Genomic DNA, 17,029 nt, shown 5'->3' with positions numbered 1-17,029 from the left:
AGCAGCTTTAAGCTGCTCAGGTTACTAACTGTGCCTGCCTGCCTGGCCTGCGCTGATGCACAGTCTGTGGGTGTGTCTGAAATGGCACCCTATCCCCTGTGTAGTGCACCGCTTTTGACCAGGGCCTGGTTTCGCAAAAGCATCTTAAGGCTAAGTTCATTGCTCAAACCTTCGTAGGAGCATCGTTAAATCTCAGAGCTGTTTCCCAAAACCATCGTTGGTGACGTTGCACTTGAAAACGTTCGTAATCGAACGCCTTCCTCAGACCACTCGTAGAACGGCGAAGTGCGTCGTTAGATGCCTTTTTGCCCTCCCCACGTTTCTATACACAGAAGATCTCTGCTAAACATAGAATCACACGGTTTATCCGCCTCTCTGTGACTGCAATAACTTCTGAACTAAGTTGACTACAAATAAGAAGATGCTTCAAATTAAAACTGAGGTCACCAAGGTGGCATAGCAGTTCAGACGTCTTTTGTCCTCGTCTTGTCGTGTCCTGTATATATATATATTTACAACTTTTTTTTAAATTTTATTTTCCATCAACTCATCTTCAAAACACTCTCCTGCAACCCGCCTCACCAATTTATATTTATAAAAAAGTATTATTTACCTCAAATCTGTAATCCTCCAAGAAGCTAGCCAGAAGCTCCAAGAAGCTAGCCTGAAACTAGTCAGAAGCTAGCCAGAAGCTAGCCTGAAACTAGCCAGAAGCTAGCCAGAAACTCCAAGAAGCTAGCCTGAAACTAGCCAGAAGCTAATTTACTGGCAAATCGTTAGTATTCAGCTAACCACGGTTTGTGGTCATCAGCTATCCTTTAGCTCGAAAATCTATCGCCAGTTCTGTACGGCGCAGCGCGGCTCGGAACGGAACATACCGGACCAATTTTTCTCTCATGTCCCTGGATTTCGACTGCTCTCTGGACATTCATACCCGGATCTCACAGCTAGCTAGCTGCTATCCGTGTGACTATCGGCCTTCGTCGATTCCGGAGCAAACATCAATTATTCCGGAGCTAGCCAGCTCCGTCAATCACTCCTGGGCTGCAGTCACCTATCCGGACCCGTTTTACTGCATACGCGGAGCCCCACCGGGCCTTCACAACTGGACTGCCGACGTTATCTACCCGAAGGAGTTATCCGGCTGGCTCCTCCGTCGCGACGTTACCTGAACGCCCATCTGCGGCCTGCTAACCGTTAGCTGTCTTACCGGCTGCTATCTGAATAGACAATCGGACAATTTATTTATTTTTATTATTATTATGTTTTCTTCTTGGGCCTCTATAACTATATCTATTGTTTTTATTTTTGTTGTTGTTGTGTGATTCGGATGAATCCCCTCTACCACACGGAACCACACTAATCTACTGACGGAACGCAAGAGGTGGCTAACAACAGACCTCCATCCTATGCTAGCTTGCTACCGATGGCCTGGCTAGCTGTCTAAATCACCGTGATCCCCAACCAACCTCTCCACTCACTGGACCCTTTTGATCACTTGACTAAGCATGCCTCTCCTTAATGTCAATATGTCTTGTCCATTGCTGTTCTGGTTAGTGTTTATTGGCTTATTTCACTGTAGAGCCTCTAGTCCTGCTCACTATACCTTATCCAACCTATTAGTTCCACCACCCACACATGCAATGACATCTCCTGGTTTCAATGATGTTTCTAGAGACAATATCTCTCTCTTCATCACTCAATATCTAGGTTTACCTCCACTGTATTCACATCCTACCATACCTTTGTCTGTACATTATACCTTGATGCTATTTTATCGCCCACAGAAACCTCCTTTTACTCTATGTTCCAGACGTTCTAGACGAACAATTCTCATAGCTTTTAGCCGTACCCTTATTCTACTCCTCCTATGTTCCTCTGGCGATGTAGAGGTGAATCCAGGCCCTGCAGTGCCTAGCTCCACTCCTATTCCCCAGGCGCTCTCTTTTGACGACTTCTGTAACCGTAATAGCCTTGGTTTCATGCATGTTAACATTAGAAGCCTCCTCCCTAAGTTTGTTCTATTCACTGCTTTAGCACACTCTGCCAACCCGGATGTTCTAGCTGTGTCTGAATCCTGGCTTAGGAAGACCACCAAAAATTCAGAAATTTTAATTCCAAACTACAACATTTTCAGACAAGATAGAACTGCCAAAGTGGGCGGTGTTGCAATCTACCTCAAAGATAGCCTGCAGAGTTCTGTCCTACTATCCAGGTCTGTACCCAAACAATTTGAACTTCTACTTTTAAAAATCCACCTCTCTAAAAACAAGTCTCTCACCGTTGCCGCCTGCTATAGACCACCCTCTGCCCCCAGCTGTGCTCTGGACACCATATGTGAACTGATTGCCCCCCATCTATCTTCAGAGTTCGTGCTGCTAGGCGACCTAAACTGGAACATGCTTAACACCCCAGCCATCCTAAAATCTAAACTTGATGCCCTCAATCTCACACAAATTATCAATGAACCTACCAGGTACCTCCCCAAAGCCTTAAACACGGGCACCCTCATAGATATCATCCTAACCAACTTGCCCTCTAAATACACCTCTGCTGTCTTCAACCAAGATCTCAGCGATCACTGCCTCATTGCCTGCATCCGTAATGGGTCAGCGGTCAAACGACCTCCACTCATCACTGTAAAACGCTCCCTGAAACACTTCTGCGAGCAGGCCTTTCTAATCGACCTGGCTGGGGTATCCTGGAAGGATATTGATCTCATCCCGTCAGTAGAGGATGCCTGGATATTTTTTTTAAATGCCTTCCTAACCATCTTAAATAAACATGCCCCATTCAAGAAATTTAGAACCAGGAACAGATATAGCCCTTGGTTCTCCCCAGACCTGACTGCCCTTAACCAACACAAAAACATCCTATGGCGTTCTGCATCAGCATCGAACAGCCCCCGTGATATGCAGCTGTTCAGGGAAGCTAGAAACCATTATACACAGGCAGTTAGAAAAGCCAAGGCTAGCTTTTTCAAGCAGAAATTTGCTTCCTGCAACACTAACTCAAAAAAGTTCTGGGACACTGTAAAGTCCATGGAGAATAAGAAAACCTCCTCCCAGCTGCCCACTGCACTGAAGATAGGAAACACTGTCACCACTGATAAATCCACCATAATTGAGAATTTCAATAAGCATTTTTCTACGGCTTGGCCATGCTTTCCACCTGGCTACTCATACCCCGGACAACTGCACTGCACCCCCAACAGCAACTCGCCCAACCTTCCCCATTTCTCCTTCTCCCAAATCCATTCAGCTGATGTTCTGAAAGAGCTGCAAAATCTGGACCCCTACAAATCAGCCGGGCTAGACAATCTGGACCCTTTCTTTCTAAAATTATCTGCAGAAATTGTTGCCACCCCTATTACTAGCCTGTTCAACCTCTCTTTCGTGTCGTCTGAGATTCCCAAAGATTGGAAAGCAGCTGCGGTCATCCCCCTCTTCAAAGGGGGGGATACTCTTGACCCAAACTTCTACAGACCTATATCTATCCTACCGTGCCTTTCTAAGGTCTTCGAAAGCCAAGTCAACAAACAGATTACTGACCATTTCGAATCTCACCATACCTTCTCTGCTATGCAATCTGGTTTCAGAGCTGGTCATGGGTGCACCTCAGCCACGCTCAAGGTCCTAAACGATATCTTAACCGCCATCGATAAGAAACATTACTGTGCAGCCGTATTCATTGATCTGGCCAAGGCTTTCGACTCTGTCAATCACCACATCCTCATCGGCAGACTCGACAGCCTTGGTTTCTCAAATGATTGCCTCGCCTGGTTCACCAACTACTTCTCTGATAGAGTTCAGTGTGTCAAATCGGAGGGTCTGCTGTCCGGACCTCTGGCAGTCTCTATGGGGGTGCCACAGGGTTCAATTCTTGGACCGACTCTCTTCTCTGTATACATCAATGAGGTCGCTCTTGCTGCTGGTGAGTCTCTGATCCACCTCTACGCAGACGACACCATTCTGTATACTTCCGGCCCTTCTTTGGACACTGTGTTAACAACCCTCCAGGCAAGCTTCAATGCCATACAACTCTCCTTCCGTGGCCTCCAATTGCTCTTAAATACAAGTAAAACTAAATGCATGCTCTTCAACCGATCGCTACCTGCACCTACCCGCCTGTCCAACATCACTACTCTGGACGGCTCTGACTTAGAATACGTGGACAACTACAAATACTTAGGTGTCTGGTTAGACTGTAAACTCTCCTTCCAGACCCATATCAAACATCTCCAATCCAAAGTTAAATCTAGAATTGGCTTCCTATTTCGCAACAAAACATCCTTCACTCATGCTGCCAAACATACCCTTGTAAAACTGACCATCCTACCAATCCTCGACTTTGGCGATGTCATTTACAAAATAGCCTCCAATACCCTACTCAACAAATTGGATGCAGTTTATCACAGTGCAATCCGTTTTGTCACCAAAGCCCCATATACTACCCACCATTGCGACCTGTACGCTCTCGTTGGCTGGCCCTCGCTTCATACTCGTCGCCAAACCCACTGGCTCCATGTCATCTACAAGACCCTGCTAGGTAAAGTCCCCCCTTATCTCAGCTCGCTGGTCACCATAGCATCTCCCACCTGTGGCACACGCTCCAGCAGGTATATCTCTCTAGTCACCCCCAGAACCAATTCTTTCTTTGGCCGCCTCTCCTTCCAGTTCTCTGCTGCCAATGACTGGAACGAACTACAAAAATCTCTGAAACTGGAAACACTTATCTCCCTCCCTAGCTTTAAGCACCAACTGTCAGAGCAGCTCACAGATTACTGCACCTGTACATAGCCCACCTATAATTTAGCCCAAACAACTACCTCTTTCCCAACTGTATTTAATTGTATTTATTTATTTATTTTGCTCCTTTGCACCCCATTATTTTTATTTCTATTTTGCACATTCTTCCATTGCAAAACTACCATTCCAGTGTTTTACTTGCTATATTGTATTTACTTTGCCACCATGGCCTTTTTGCCTTTACCTCCCTTCCCACCTCATTTGCTCACATTGTATATAGACTTGTTTATACTGTATTATTGACTGTATGTCTGTTTTACTCCATGTGTAACTCTGTGTCGTTGTATCTGTCGAACTGCTTTGCTTTATCTTGGCCAGGTCGCAATTGTAAATGAGAACTTGTTCTCAACTTGCCTACCTGGTTAAATAAAGGTAAAATAAAGAAATAAAATAAAAATAGGTGCATTCAAATATAAATAGCCTAGGTTATAGGCCTATTTCAATCATATTGAAATACTGTTAATCGTTTGAGTTCCATTTTGTTACTTGTATGATGAAGTCTGTAATTGGTCTTAATACATGTTATGATGTGTAGCCTAACGTGCACAACGATGTGCCAAATGTGGATTTAGTGAATTATTATAGGGTAAGCAATAAGCCGCCTAATATTTGCAGCCGTAGGTAATAATATCTGGCTAGGAGCTGATTCGTCATCAGTATTGTGCAATAATTCTAATGTTAAGGTAAGATTTGAATGGAGAAAGCTGATCAAAGAGCAGCGTAGCCGTTCTTTTCAGGCCCATCAGTTTTGACACATGCCTCAGCGAAGCACTTACCAAACGTTCACTCTGCGTGGTGTTTTGGGCCGTTGTTGGAAAGATGCATTGTTAAAACACTCGCAAGGCTAAGTTCCATCGCTATCGGAAAACCGTGCCCAGGGCCCAAAGTAATACACTATATAGGGGATAGTGTTCCACTTCAGACACAGCCTGACTGTTTGAACACCCTCGCTTGATACAGAACTGGCAATTGGTGACTCGGTCCATCTAAATAGACATTGTGGTACATATTGTCATCTGCATTTAGTCAGCCAGCCGGCGCAAAATCTCATTGGGAACAGGAGTTTATGAGAATGCTGATGAGAGAGTTCTTCGACACCCCAAAAATAAACTCTGCCAAAGGATTACATCTGTCATGAGCTCTTCCGCTTGCCCTTGTGATCTGCTGGTTTCTGAATGTTCAAATGCAGCCCAGAACCGAACTATGACTCAGACAGGTTCATACAAATACATGCTATGCTACATACATCGGTATTGTATTGCAAGTCATCCTCAGATGCCTCCAAAAACACACTGTAATCCCTGACACTCCCAACCCAGATGCAGTTTAAATATGCATGTTGGCATGGCATTGTGATTTTCACATGCATCTGGCTCTTTCATCGCGAGGTGTATCTCCGTTTTCCCAAAACATGCAATACAAGACAATAAAATACAACTTGCTGACTCCTCAGCGGTGTGTTGTGGTATGGGCATCCATGATCATAACCTCTGGGATTTGACACTCCCTGTCATGGATGACAAACTATGTTACTGTGAGTCCTAGAAATGGACGTCAGACATCTTTTGTCCTCCTTGCTGTCCTCTCTCTTCTTTGCTTTCTCTCTCTCTCTTTCTCTCTCTCTCACTCTCTTTTTCTCTCTCTTTCTCTCTACTGTCCGTCACTGTCGTCTGAGACTCGATCCGTAAGTGTTTGTCTCCGTCATGTGTCATCATCCTCACCAGCACTCAATGTCCCTAACATGCAACATTCGGAATGAGTTTGCCTGTGCTTGCTTATGCTCATTCAACTAACGTGTACTGTAGGAACAGCTCTAATGCTTTTTCATTTGTTTCTTCTCTCTCTCCTGTATCTTTGTATCTCTCTCCATCTCTTTCTTTCTGTCTCTCTGGGTGGGATGCCCCAGGCCATGCTGGGTAAGGTAAGCACGGAGGCGTCTCGTAAGAAGGGTGTGGGGGAGGTCCAGAATAGACACCGGCTCATCCCCATGGGCCGGAAGATCTACGAGTTCTACAACGCCCCCATCGTCAAGTTCTGGTTTCACACAGTGAGTCTGCTGTCAGGGTGTGTTGCTACCTAGAACCATAGGGTTTTCTGAATTAAAAAGATTTCATGTAGAACCTTACCCCTTCACAATTAACCCTTTTGAGAACCCAGTGGATAGATGCAGTGTGTGACCCAGGGCTTGCTTCTGTGTCTGTGTGCATTGTCTGCGTGCATCGTATCTACAGGCTGGACATTTTAATTTGGCAATATCGATGTCTTCATCTTTCATGCTGCCTCTTTCAATCTGCCGATCCAATGAAAACATCACAATCACTTCCTAGCAGGCAGGGTTATCTCGTATTCATGGAGGTAAAAAATAAACTCTTAATGGAAAGCCGTTCTCTCCCTCTCTATCGCCGTGCCGGTCAGAAAAATCCCATGTAAAATGTATGGATTCATTTTAGCGACAGATGCTCGGTCTTGTCACGCTGTATTGTACTTTTTAGCTCCCTGCTGTGGGATCCAGTTCAGTCAGCAACATTACAACCCTGCGTCCTACTTCTGGCTTGCCTCTGAAACTACACAGGGACACGCTACACAGGGACATTGCCCTGTGTAGGGTGCTGTGTTTCGGATGGATTGTTAAACGGGTGTTCTGACTTTCTGTGATCACTAAAGATCCCATGGCACTTATTTTAACAGTAGGGGTGTTAACCCTGGTGTCCTGGCTAAATTCCCAATCTGGCCCTCATACCATCATGGCCACCTAATCATCCCCAGTTTTCTATTGCCTCATTCATCGACCCTCCTCTCCCCTGTAACTATCCCCCTGGTTGTTGCTGTAAATATGAATGTCTTCTCAGTCAACTTACCTGCTAAAACAAATTCTGTAGTAAGTTTTTGAGACTGGAAAGGGTCCACTAACTAGACTAGTTTGTAAAGCAGGCTCCATGAGGTCACTACATTACATGCCTCACCTCTGGATTGTCTTGAGACTCTAAAGGTTATACCATTATGTACAGTGATGGGTACTAAGAAATCTTCTGCCTATACCGCAGTGCAACCTAACTTTCCTTGCTAAAACAATTTGATTGCCTTTTAAGACTACTCAAAGGGGCAATCAGCAGCTGCCACATCCATTTTTAGAATTGATCAATTAATGATACTGTATATACCCATTGATTCTCAAAGAATATCATTTATGAATGCCTTATGTGTTTAGTTCAACTGTCATACCATATCAGAACCCAAAATATAAGCTTGTTTTACTCCAATGTTTAGTAAACATTGTAAATGTAAATGCTTTACAAAAAAAAGCTTCAAAACATGCTTACCTATAATTTTGATATCTTGCATGGCCTTGCTTCCATTGCTATGTCTATGAATGTGAGAGTGGTTCCATTTCTCCAGTTCCATCGCTCAGCATTTTACCAAAAGTGGTGGGGAATCCGCTTTGTTATTATTTCGACTGCAGATTGCCCCATTAAGACCAACCTCCCAACAACCTACCTGTCATCTGTAAGACCCTCTGAATGCAGTGAAGACCCCCCACGTGCTCTGAGAGGCCCTGACACTGTGTGTTTGTCCCCAGATGGCCTATGTGGCGTATCTGATGCTGTTTAACTATATTGTGCTGGTGAAGATGGACCTGTGGCCCTCACCGCAGGAGTGGATTGTCATCGCTTACATCTTCACCAATGGCATCGAGAAGATGAGAGAGGTAGGGCAGGGCACACACATGCAGAGAGATGACTGAACTCATGGAGTTCTCAATACAGTCAAACATATGCACATTTGATTTATAACACAGATAAATGCTAGAGGGGGGGTTGCACATTTTGAAGTGTGTCAATCTAGTCAATTAACCACAGATTTTCCAATGGTCAAGATCAAATAAAATACATGAGCAAAAAACGATGTATATAAGCGTTCATTACTGTGTCCAAACCTTTACCCATTTATGTAGAACAGTCTTCAGGACGCTCTGTGACCTTTAATAAATGGGCTCACACTGCCCTCTTTTGGCGAGCACACTGAAATGCGTCTCCCTCTCTTTCCCTCTCTCTCCCTCCATTCCTCCCTCCATGTCTACCTCCCCAGATTCTGATGTCGGAGCCAGGGAAGCTGTTGCAGAAGGTGAAGGTGTGGCTCCAGGAGTACTGGAACATCACGGACCTCATGGCCATACTCATTTTCTCCGTGGGCATGGTTCTCCGTCTCCAGGAGCCGCCATTCATGAGCTACGGAAGGGTCATCTACTGCGTTAACATTATCTATTGGTACATCCGGCTGCTCGACATCTTTGGCGTCAACAAGTACCTGGGCCCATATGTCATGATGATCGGCAAGATGGTGAGAGGGCGGGATGTGCCACTGGCTGTGTCCCGATTCTCTGCACTTGCACACTCCGTGTCATGGATTTAAAAATGGTTGAAAGTCCATACAGTCATTGCTTACACCAGGCCAATCTACACACAATACCCCATAATGACAAAGCAAAAATAGTTTTCGAAATTTGTGCAAATTTTTTACAAATAAAAACATGAAATATGACAATTACATAAGTATTCAGACCCTTTACTCAGTGCTTTGTTGAAGCACCTTTGGCAGCGATTGCAGCCTTGAGTCTTCTTAGATATGACAATAAAAGTTTGGCACACCTGTATTTGGGGAGTTTCTCCCATTCTCCTCTGAAGATCCTCTCAAGCTCTGTCAGGTTGGATGGGGAGTGTTGCTGCACGGCTATTTTCAGATCTCTCCAGAGATGTTCGATCGGGTTCAAGTCCGGGCTCTGGCTGGGCCAGTGTCCCGAAGCCACTCCTGTATTGTCTTGGCTGTGTGCTTAGTGTCGTTGTTCTGTTGGAAGGTGAACCTTCACCCCAATCTGAGGTCCTGAGCACTCTGGAGCAGGTTTTCATCAAGGATCTCTCTGTACTTTGCTCCGTTCATCTTTGCCTTGATCCTGACTAGTCTCCCAGTCTCTGCTGCTGACATCCCCACAGCATGATGCTGCCACCACCATGCTTCACCTTAGGGATGGTGCCAGGTTTCCTCCAGATGTGACACTTGGCATTCAGGCCAGATAATCTTGTTTCTCATGATCTGAGAGTCTTTCGGTAACTTTTGGCAAACTCCAAGTGGGCTGTCATGAGGTTACTGAGGAATGGCTTCTGTGTGGCCACACTATCATAAAGGCCTGATTGGTGAAGTGCTGCAGAGATGGTTGTCCTTCTGGAAGGTTCTCCCATCTCCACATAGGAACTCTAGAGCTCTGTCAGAGTGACCATTGGGTACTTTGTCACCTCCACGACCAAGGCCCTTCTCCCCTGATTGCTCAGTTTTGCAGGGCGGCCAGCTCTAGGAAGAGGCCACTGTGTTCTTGGGGACCTTTAATCCCCAGATCTGTGCCTCAACACAATCCTGTCTCGGAGCTCTACAGACAATTCCTTCAACCTCATAGCTTGGTTTTTGCTCTGACATGCGCTGTCAACTGTGGGATCTTTCCAAATCATGTCCAATCAAATGAATTTACCACAGGTGGACTCCAATCAAGTTGTAGAAACATCTCAACGATGATCAATGAAAACAGGATGCACCTGAGCTCAATTTTGACTCTCATGATAAAGGGTCTGAATACTTATGTAAATCAGGTATTTCTGTTTTTTATTTTTAATATATTTGCAAACTTTTGTAAAAAAAAAAAAACATTTGTTGTTGCTTTGTCGTTATGGGGTTTTGTGTGTAGATTGCTTTTAGAATAAGGCTGTAACGTAACAAAATGTGGAAAAAGTCAATGGGTCTGAATACTTTCCGAAGAAACCGTATAGTGTAGCTATAAATATGAATGAGTTATATCAAGTTCCTTTTATAGGGAGTCGAAGTCCTGAGTATGTGTTCGGCACATTGTGTCCTGACAAAAGCCCTTAGCCTCAACTCTATTCTGTCTTTGCTCATGAATGATCAGAGAGTGTGTTATAACAGTGTCAAGAAGACTAGGTGAGGGGAAGAATCAAAGGACAGAGGTGTCTGTTAGCTTCCCATGTCTGAGAGAGCTGTTTGAGATTACAACATAACACACACATCACTTTGATATAGTAACAGAAAACCAGCACAGAAGTGGCTAAAAGTTGTTTTTCCTAATTAAGGAGTAGTCAGTCAGCTAACATTCTCCCTGTCTCCCTCTTCTCACCCTCTTTTTTTCTCCTTCCTCCCTCACTCCCACTCTTTTTTTTGTCTCCCTCTCAGATGATTGACATGATGTACTTTGTGATAATCATGCTGGTGGTGTTGATGAGTTTTGGGGTGGCTCGGCAGGCCATCCTGAACCCCAATGAGGACCCGTCCTGGATGCTGGCTCGGAACATATTCTTCATGCCCTACTGGATGATCTATGGAGAGGTGTTCGCCGACCAGATCGACCGTAAGCCCACATTGGGGGGGTGCACACACAAACCCACACACACGCACACTCATCAGACTAGCTGAAGTCATCCAGGTGCTGAAATGCCACTTGGAATCTCTCATGTCAGTCCCCAGTTTCAGGGGGAACTTTATTAGCTCAAAAAAATACATTGGTGACCTGGTTCGTTCTTATTCACACGGGTCATGCGAATGCAATATTGCAATATTTAAAAAATACCCATATTCAATTTTCGGACAAAACCTGAGGACAGATCACTAAAAGCTCACCTTATCTCATTGATAAGGTCAGGTGATGTGTAACAGCAGGTAACATTGCTAGTAATTTAGTGAAATAAGATATATGATTGCTCTCTGAATACACCATCAGTTTTGTAAGAGAGTGTGTGCGTGCATGTTTGAGAGTGTATAGAATGGAAGGACTAGCCCAAAGCGAAGAGATCTGAAATAATGCTGTCGTTCTTTGTTTCAGATGTGCATAGTAGGAAGCTAAAGCACAGGCTGAATTCAAAACTCTGGATGGTCGAAAATCAATTTCGAGCTCATGGAACCTGGCGTAATAATGGTCCATACCAACATTGCTGTGTTCAATCAGAATGCCAGTAAATCGATAATTAGACCCCTCCCCGTCCCCTCCCCTCCCTACACCATTCCAGCCTCACTGCCATGCCATCACTGAACCCTCGTCAAGGGGCTGCTATTTAGTCAGACATGCACATAGAGATGGATAGAGGGTGCACTTGCCACAAAGTCTGTTTTAGCATGGGCAGCACCATTGAAGGTTTTTGCCATTTGTATGTAGTGAACTGGGTGGGACTTCTTATGGGTTGAGGAGGGAACCCAGAATTCCATCTAGGTCAGTAGAAGGGATGAGCCAATGTATTACAGTACCAGTCAAAGGTTTTGACACACCGACTCATTAGAGGGTTTTTCTTAATTTTTTATATTTTCTACTTTGTAGAATAATAGTGAACACATCAAATCTATAAAATAACACATATGGAATCATGTAGGAACCAAAAAGTGTGAAATAAATCCAAATATATATTTTATATTTGAGATTCTTCAAAGTAGCCACCCTTTGCTTTGATGACAGCTTTGCACACTCATGGCATTCTCTCAACCAGCTTCATGAGGTAGTCACCTGGAATGCATTTCAGTTTACAGGTGTGCCTTATTAAAAGTTAATTTGTGGAATTTCTTTCCTTCTTTATGCATTTGAGCCAATCAGTTGTGTTGTGACATGGTAGGGGTGGTATACAGAAGATAGCCCTATTTGGTAAAATACCAAGTCCATATTATGGCAAGAACAGCTCAAACAAGCAAAGAGATACGACAGTCTATCATTAATTTAAGACATGAACGTGAGTCAATACGGAAAATAACAAGAACTTTGAAAGTTTCTTCAAGTGCAGTTGCAAAAATCTTCAAGCGCTATGATGAAACTGGCTCCCGTATAGACCGCCACAGGAAAGGAAGACCCAGAGATAGCTCTGCTGCAGAGGACAAGTTCATTAGAGTTACCAGCCTACCAGCCCAAATAAATGCTTCACAGAGTTCAAGTAACAGACACATCTCAACATCAACTGTTCAGAGGAGACTGCGTGAATTAGGACTTCATGGTCAAATTAAAGGACACCAACAAGAGGAAGAAACTTGCTTGGGCCAAGAAACACAAGCAATGGATAGATTTTTGGTTCCAACCGCCGTGTCTTTGTTAGACGCAGAGTAGGTGAAAGGATTGATCTCCTCATGTGTAGTTCCCATCGTGAAGCATTGAAGAGGAGGTGTGATGGTGCTTTGTTGATGACACTGTCATCAACTGTGATTTATTTGGAATTCAAGGCCCACTTAACTAGCATGGCTACCACAGCATTCTGGAGCGATACGCCATCCCATCTGGTTTGCGCTGTGTGGGACTATAATTTGTTTTTCAACAGGACAATGACTTAACACACCTCCAGGCTTTGTAATGGCTATTTGACCAAGGAGAGTGATGGTGTGTTGCATCAGATGACCTGGCCTCCACAATCACCTGACCTCAACCCAATTGAGATGGTTTTGGATTAGTTGGACCACAGAGTGAAGGAAAAGCAGACAACAAGTTCTCCTTTAAGACTGTTGGAAAAGCATTCCAGGTGAAGTTGGTTGAGAGAATGCCAAGAGTGTGCAAGGCTGTAATCAAGGCAAGGGTGGCTACTTTGAAGAATCTAAAATATATTTTGATTTGTTTAACACGGTCACTTGTGTAGAGAGGAATAGGCAGGAGGCAGTCGCAGGTTTAGAACTGCAGAATTGATTTAAGCACCATAGATCAAAGCTAAACCCAAACGCTGTTGTGCTTAAAGTATTTCTTCATAAACAAAAAGGCACAGGGCGAACCCAAAGTGCAAAATATAAAGTACTCAGGAAATAGTAGGAGAAATTCCTCTCAGGAAAACAAGTAACATTTACAATGACCGACAAAGACAAATGGCAGAGGGAGATTTGGGATTGGAACCAGGTGTGTGTAATGATGACGAGACAAGATCGGGGTTGATGAGTGAAGGGTGTTTGCCAGCAGTCGGTTCGGCAGTAGCTAGAAGGCCGGCGACGCCGAATGCCTGAGCTGGACAGGAGGGGGAGCCAAAGCGAAGGCTGGTGTGACAAACACTTTTTGGGTTACTACATGATTCCATATGTGTTATTTCATAGTTTTGATGTTGTCACTATTACTCTGCAATGTAGAAAATAGTAAAAACAAATAAAAACCCTTGATCGAGTAGGTGTGTCCAAACTTTTTGACTGGTACTGTAATACTCCTGAAAAAACACTCCAGCACTTACTTCAGGTGGCAGTAAATCACCAACCTTCACGTTGTGCCTTTTCAGATTATACACACTCCTGCATAGTAGGTGGAAGTATGCACCTTTTCAGTTTCTTTATGGATCGCCAATAAACTCATAGAATAAGAAGAGATGGCGATAGCCCTCAGTGGTGCTGCCAGTTAATGACCTCCGCCCATACGGTCACAGAATCAAATGCAAAGATAGAAGGTGTGTCCTCTTTTCCAACTCTATGGATAAGCATGCAGCACGACACGCTGACAGGTCAATAACTGTGTTTCATGGCAGTAGCATTCTTATTTGGTTTCATTTGGTTGATTTATTGATTTATTTTGATGACACTAAATCTCAAAGGAGACTGTCATTGCTCCTTTGACATTTTCATTATTTTGTTTTATTTTGGAAAAGTAAGTTTGCCAGGTAAACTCAGTCCTTCACTCATGTCATTTTTCGCAATCCCTCAACGCCAGCTCTGCTTTCACTAGAACAACAGGACTGCAACATCGACAAAATGTAATCTAGACACCCACACTCACAATAATGCCCTCTCATCCATACAGGTCAACATGATACGCAAATACTCATACAATAAATACAACCAAACACACACACACACACACACACACACACACACACACACACACACACACACACACCTCATTCAAAAGCGCAGTTACTTATACAGTACACACCTACAGAGTGTCAAAAGCACTCCTAAACACATACAGATGTAGGATCTTAATTTGCTCACTCTTTTGTTGCTGCACAGCAGGAAATGCAAACTTGGAGTGTATTCGATATTTAAAAAGTATTCTAAAGATTTTAATTTCCACTTAAAAATGTCAGACCTGATTTGCCATATAATATTTTTTTTATCATACTCCATAAACAAATGTCTATATAATAATATAATCCACACAATAATTTATATTTCCCTTTGCTGCAGTATTTTCTGCCCGGCTGTATCAAACTGGTTAGATCCTACATCTGTATGTACACAAGATCTAATATTATTCTGTATTCACACACACACACACACATCATAACCTTTCATCTACGGCAATCTGTTTTTTCACGTGGTTCAGTTGTCAGAGTTGTTAACCCAATTTCTTTGAGTGTAAAAATGCGAGCTAAAGAGAAAATTACTTCAGTTCTCTACCTTTGGGCTGCCTTGTGTGATCAATTGAAATCCAGAGATACGTATGAATATAATGATTATATAATGATTCATAGGCAAACAAACAAATGAGCATCCAAAGTGAAAGTGCTGAGTGTCCCCATTATAAGCCACAGCAACTGAACCATCACTGATGGAAAAAACATATGATGTATCTTAAATACATTTCAATTACTCTGTAGTATAATCATTATTCAGCTAGGATATGGCACACATATGTGACAATATATTTTAAACATCAATGCCATGTTTAAATATATTGGGAATGCAAGTTATTGCCATGAATATATTTGTTTCTATATTTTGAGATACACATTTCAGCACATAAGACCTTTCCATTCTAGAGCTCACTCCTTCCTATCCCCTCCAAAAATAATATGCATATATACAGTATATTATGCCTCTTGTTTGTTTGCAAAACTTGAAGTATTTGTTGGCCTGTTTATTTGTTGGTTTGTTTATTTTAGATGTTAACATAATGATTGTTTGTTCTGTATGATTGCCTGGGTTTGCTTGTATGTATTGTATGGTGACATATTCCTTTCATTTGATTGTGTCTTCATCTTTTATGTTGGCTTGCTTGTCCTGTTCTGTGTGTTTATTCGTTTTGACGCACAATTGGCACAAATGTTTGCCTTCATTTATAATGTTCCGTCATAGAAACTCTCTACAGGCTACCCATTTATTTTGTCAAAGTTTGTCTTTGTGACACCTTGAGCAACATCCTGAACCTGTGGTTGTGTCATTGTGCTTAGCTCCGTGTGGCCAGAATATCACCGCGGACGACGGGCATGTTGTGATTCTGCCGCCATGTAAGACGGGAGCCTGGATCGTTCCTGCCATCATGGCCTGCTACTTGCTGGTGGCCAACATCCTGCTGGTCAACCTACTCATAGCTGTCTTCAAGTATGTGCTCACTTTCTGTAGACATACTACACTCTCCTTATGCCCACTCGATTATACATACCAGGACCTTGTCCAGAAATGACCCCTTAGCTCCTACACCCCGTCCCCAAGACACTTGTGGAGATCTGAGAGGATTTGACAGGTTTAAATATATATTTGTTACATTTTTTACTTTGGTAATATATTTGCTTACACCTGCCAAATCCTTTCAGCTTGCCAAAATTCCTTGGAGGTAGGATCTCTGGGTGTTTTCTCTGGATGAAGACAAAAATGTGCATGGGATAGGTTTATTTTACTCTCCCTCACCCACATAATTTTTTCGGGGTCCTTGCACAACATACTCATATATCACCCGAGTTAGTTAGCTACGTAGGTCATTTCCATCTGTGTTCCTTGTTAGTTTTATATAGCCTAACAAGTGAGCGGTTAGGACTTTGATTAGTTATAAACAGTGCCTAAACTGTGCTGTCTTTTGAGTGCAGATGGTAGGCTTTCAAATATATAATATGACAGCTGTGTGTAACATGACAACTGCAGTTGCTTAAGTGCTGTTAAATTGCAGCCACTCGAGGCCCATGGCAGAGCATACTGTAGCATATACACACAATAAGATGTTTCATCTCTTATTGAGAGCCATTATAGTGATCATTTACTGTTATTGTGCCTTATTGCCATCTGTGTGAAATACTGTAGTAAGAACGATCCCCTCCGCATTTCATGACTTCTTGACCAAGAAATGCAAATGGAAGAAAAGTTCTAATGCAAATAGCGGTGGAGTGTAAGGAACATACTGTTTGTACATCTCTGTTTTACTGGCATTTTTGTTCAAATGTAAATGTAAGAAGGTTTTTGTGATCTTAATAGTAGTAGTAGTTGTTGTTGTAGTAGTAGTAGCAGGCAAAGTTGTA

At 43.2% G+C, this 17,029-nt stretch overlaps 1 protein-coding gene across 2 annotated transcripts in view; it reads left to right on the top strand.

The window, feature by feature from the left end:
- The window catches only part of trpm3 (transient receptor potential cation channel, subfamily M, member 3), a 211,583-nt gene that overhangs the window by 177,885 nt on the left and 16,669 nt on the right, over positions 1–17,029 (top strand). For both annotated transcript variants that reach the window (XM_031830291.1, XM_031830293.1), the window contains exons 18-22: positions 6,715–6,855; positions 8,386–8,514; positions 8,895–9,146; positions 11,040–11,214; positions 15,971–16,121. In XM_031830291.1, the coding sequence (XP_031686151.1) occupies positions 6,715–6,855; positions 8,386–8,514; positions 8,895–9,146; positions 11,040–11,214; positions 15,971–16,121 (848 nt within the window). The remainder of the gene's footprint in view (positions 1–6,714; positions 6,856–8,385; positions 8,515–8,894; positions 9,147–11,039; positions 11,215–15,970; positions 16,122–17,029) is intronic.

This window comes from Oncorhynchus kisutch, linkage group LG8 (genome assembly GCF_002021735.2).
Source record: "Oncorhynchus kisutch isolate 150728-3 linkage group LG8, Okis_V2, whole genome shotgun sequence".
NCBI classification, from domain to species: Eukaryota; Metazoa; Chordata; class Actinopteri; order Salmoniformes; family Salmonidae; genus Oncorhynchus; species Oncorhynchus kisutch.
The sequence above is the reverse complement of the archived record's forward strand: the minus strand, read 5'-3'. Positions and strand labels throughout refer to the sequence as shown.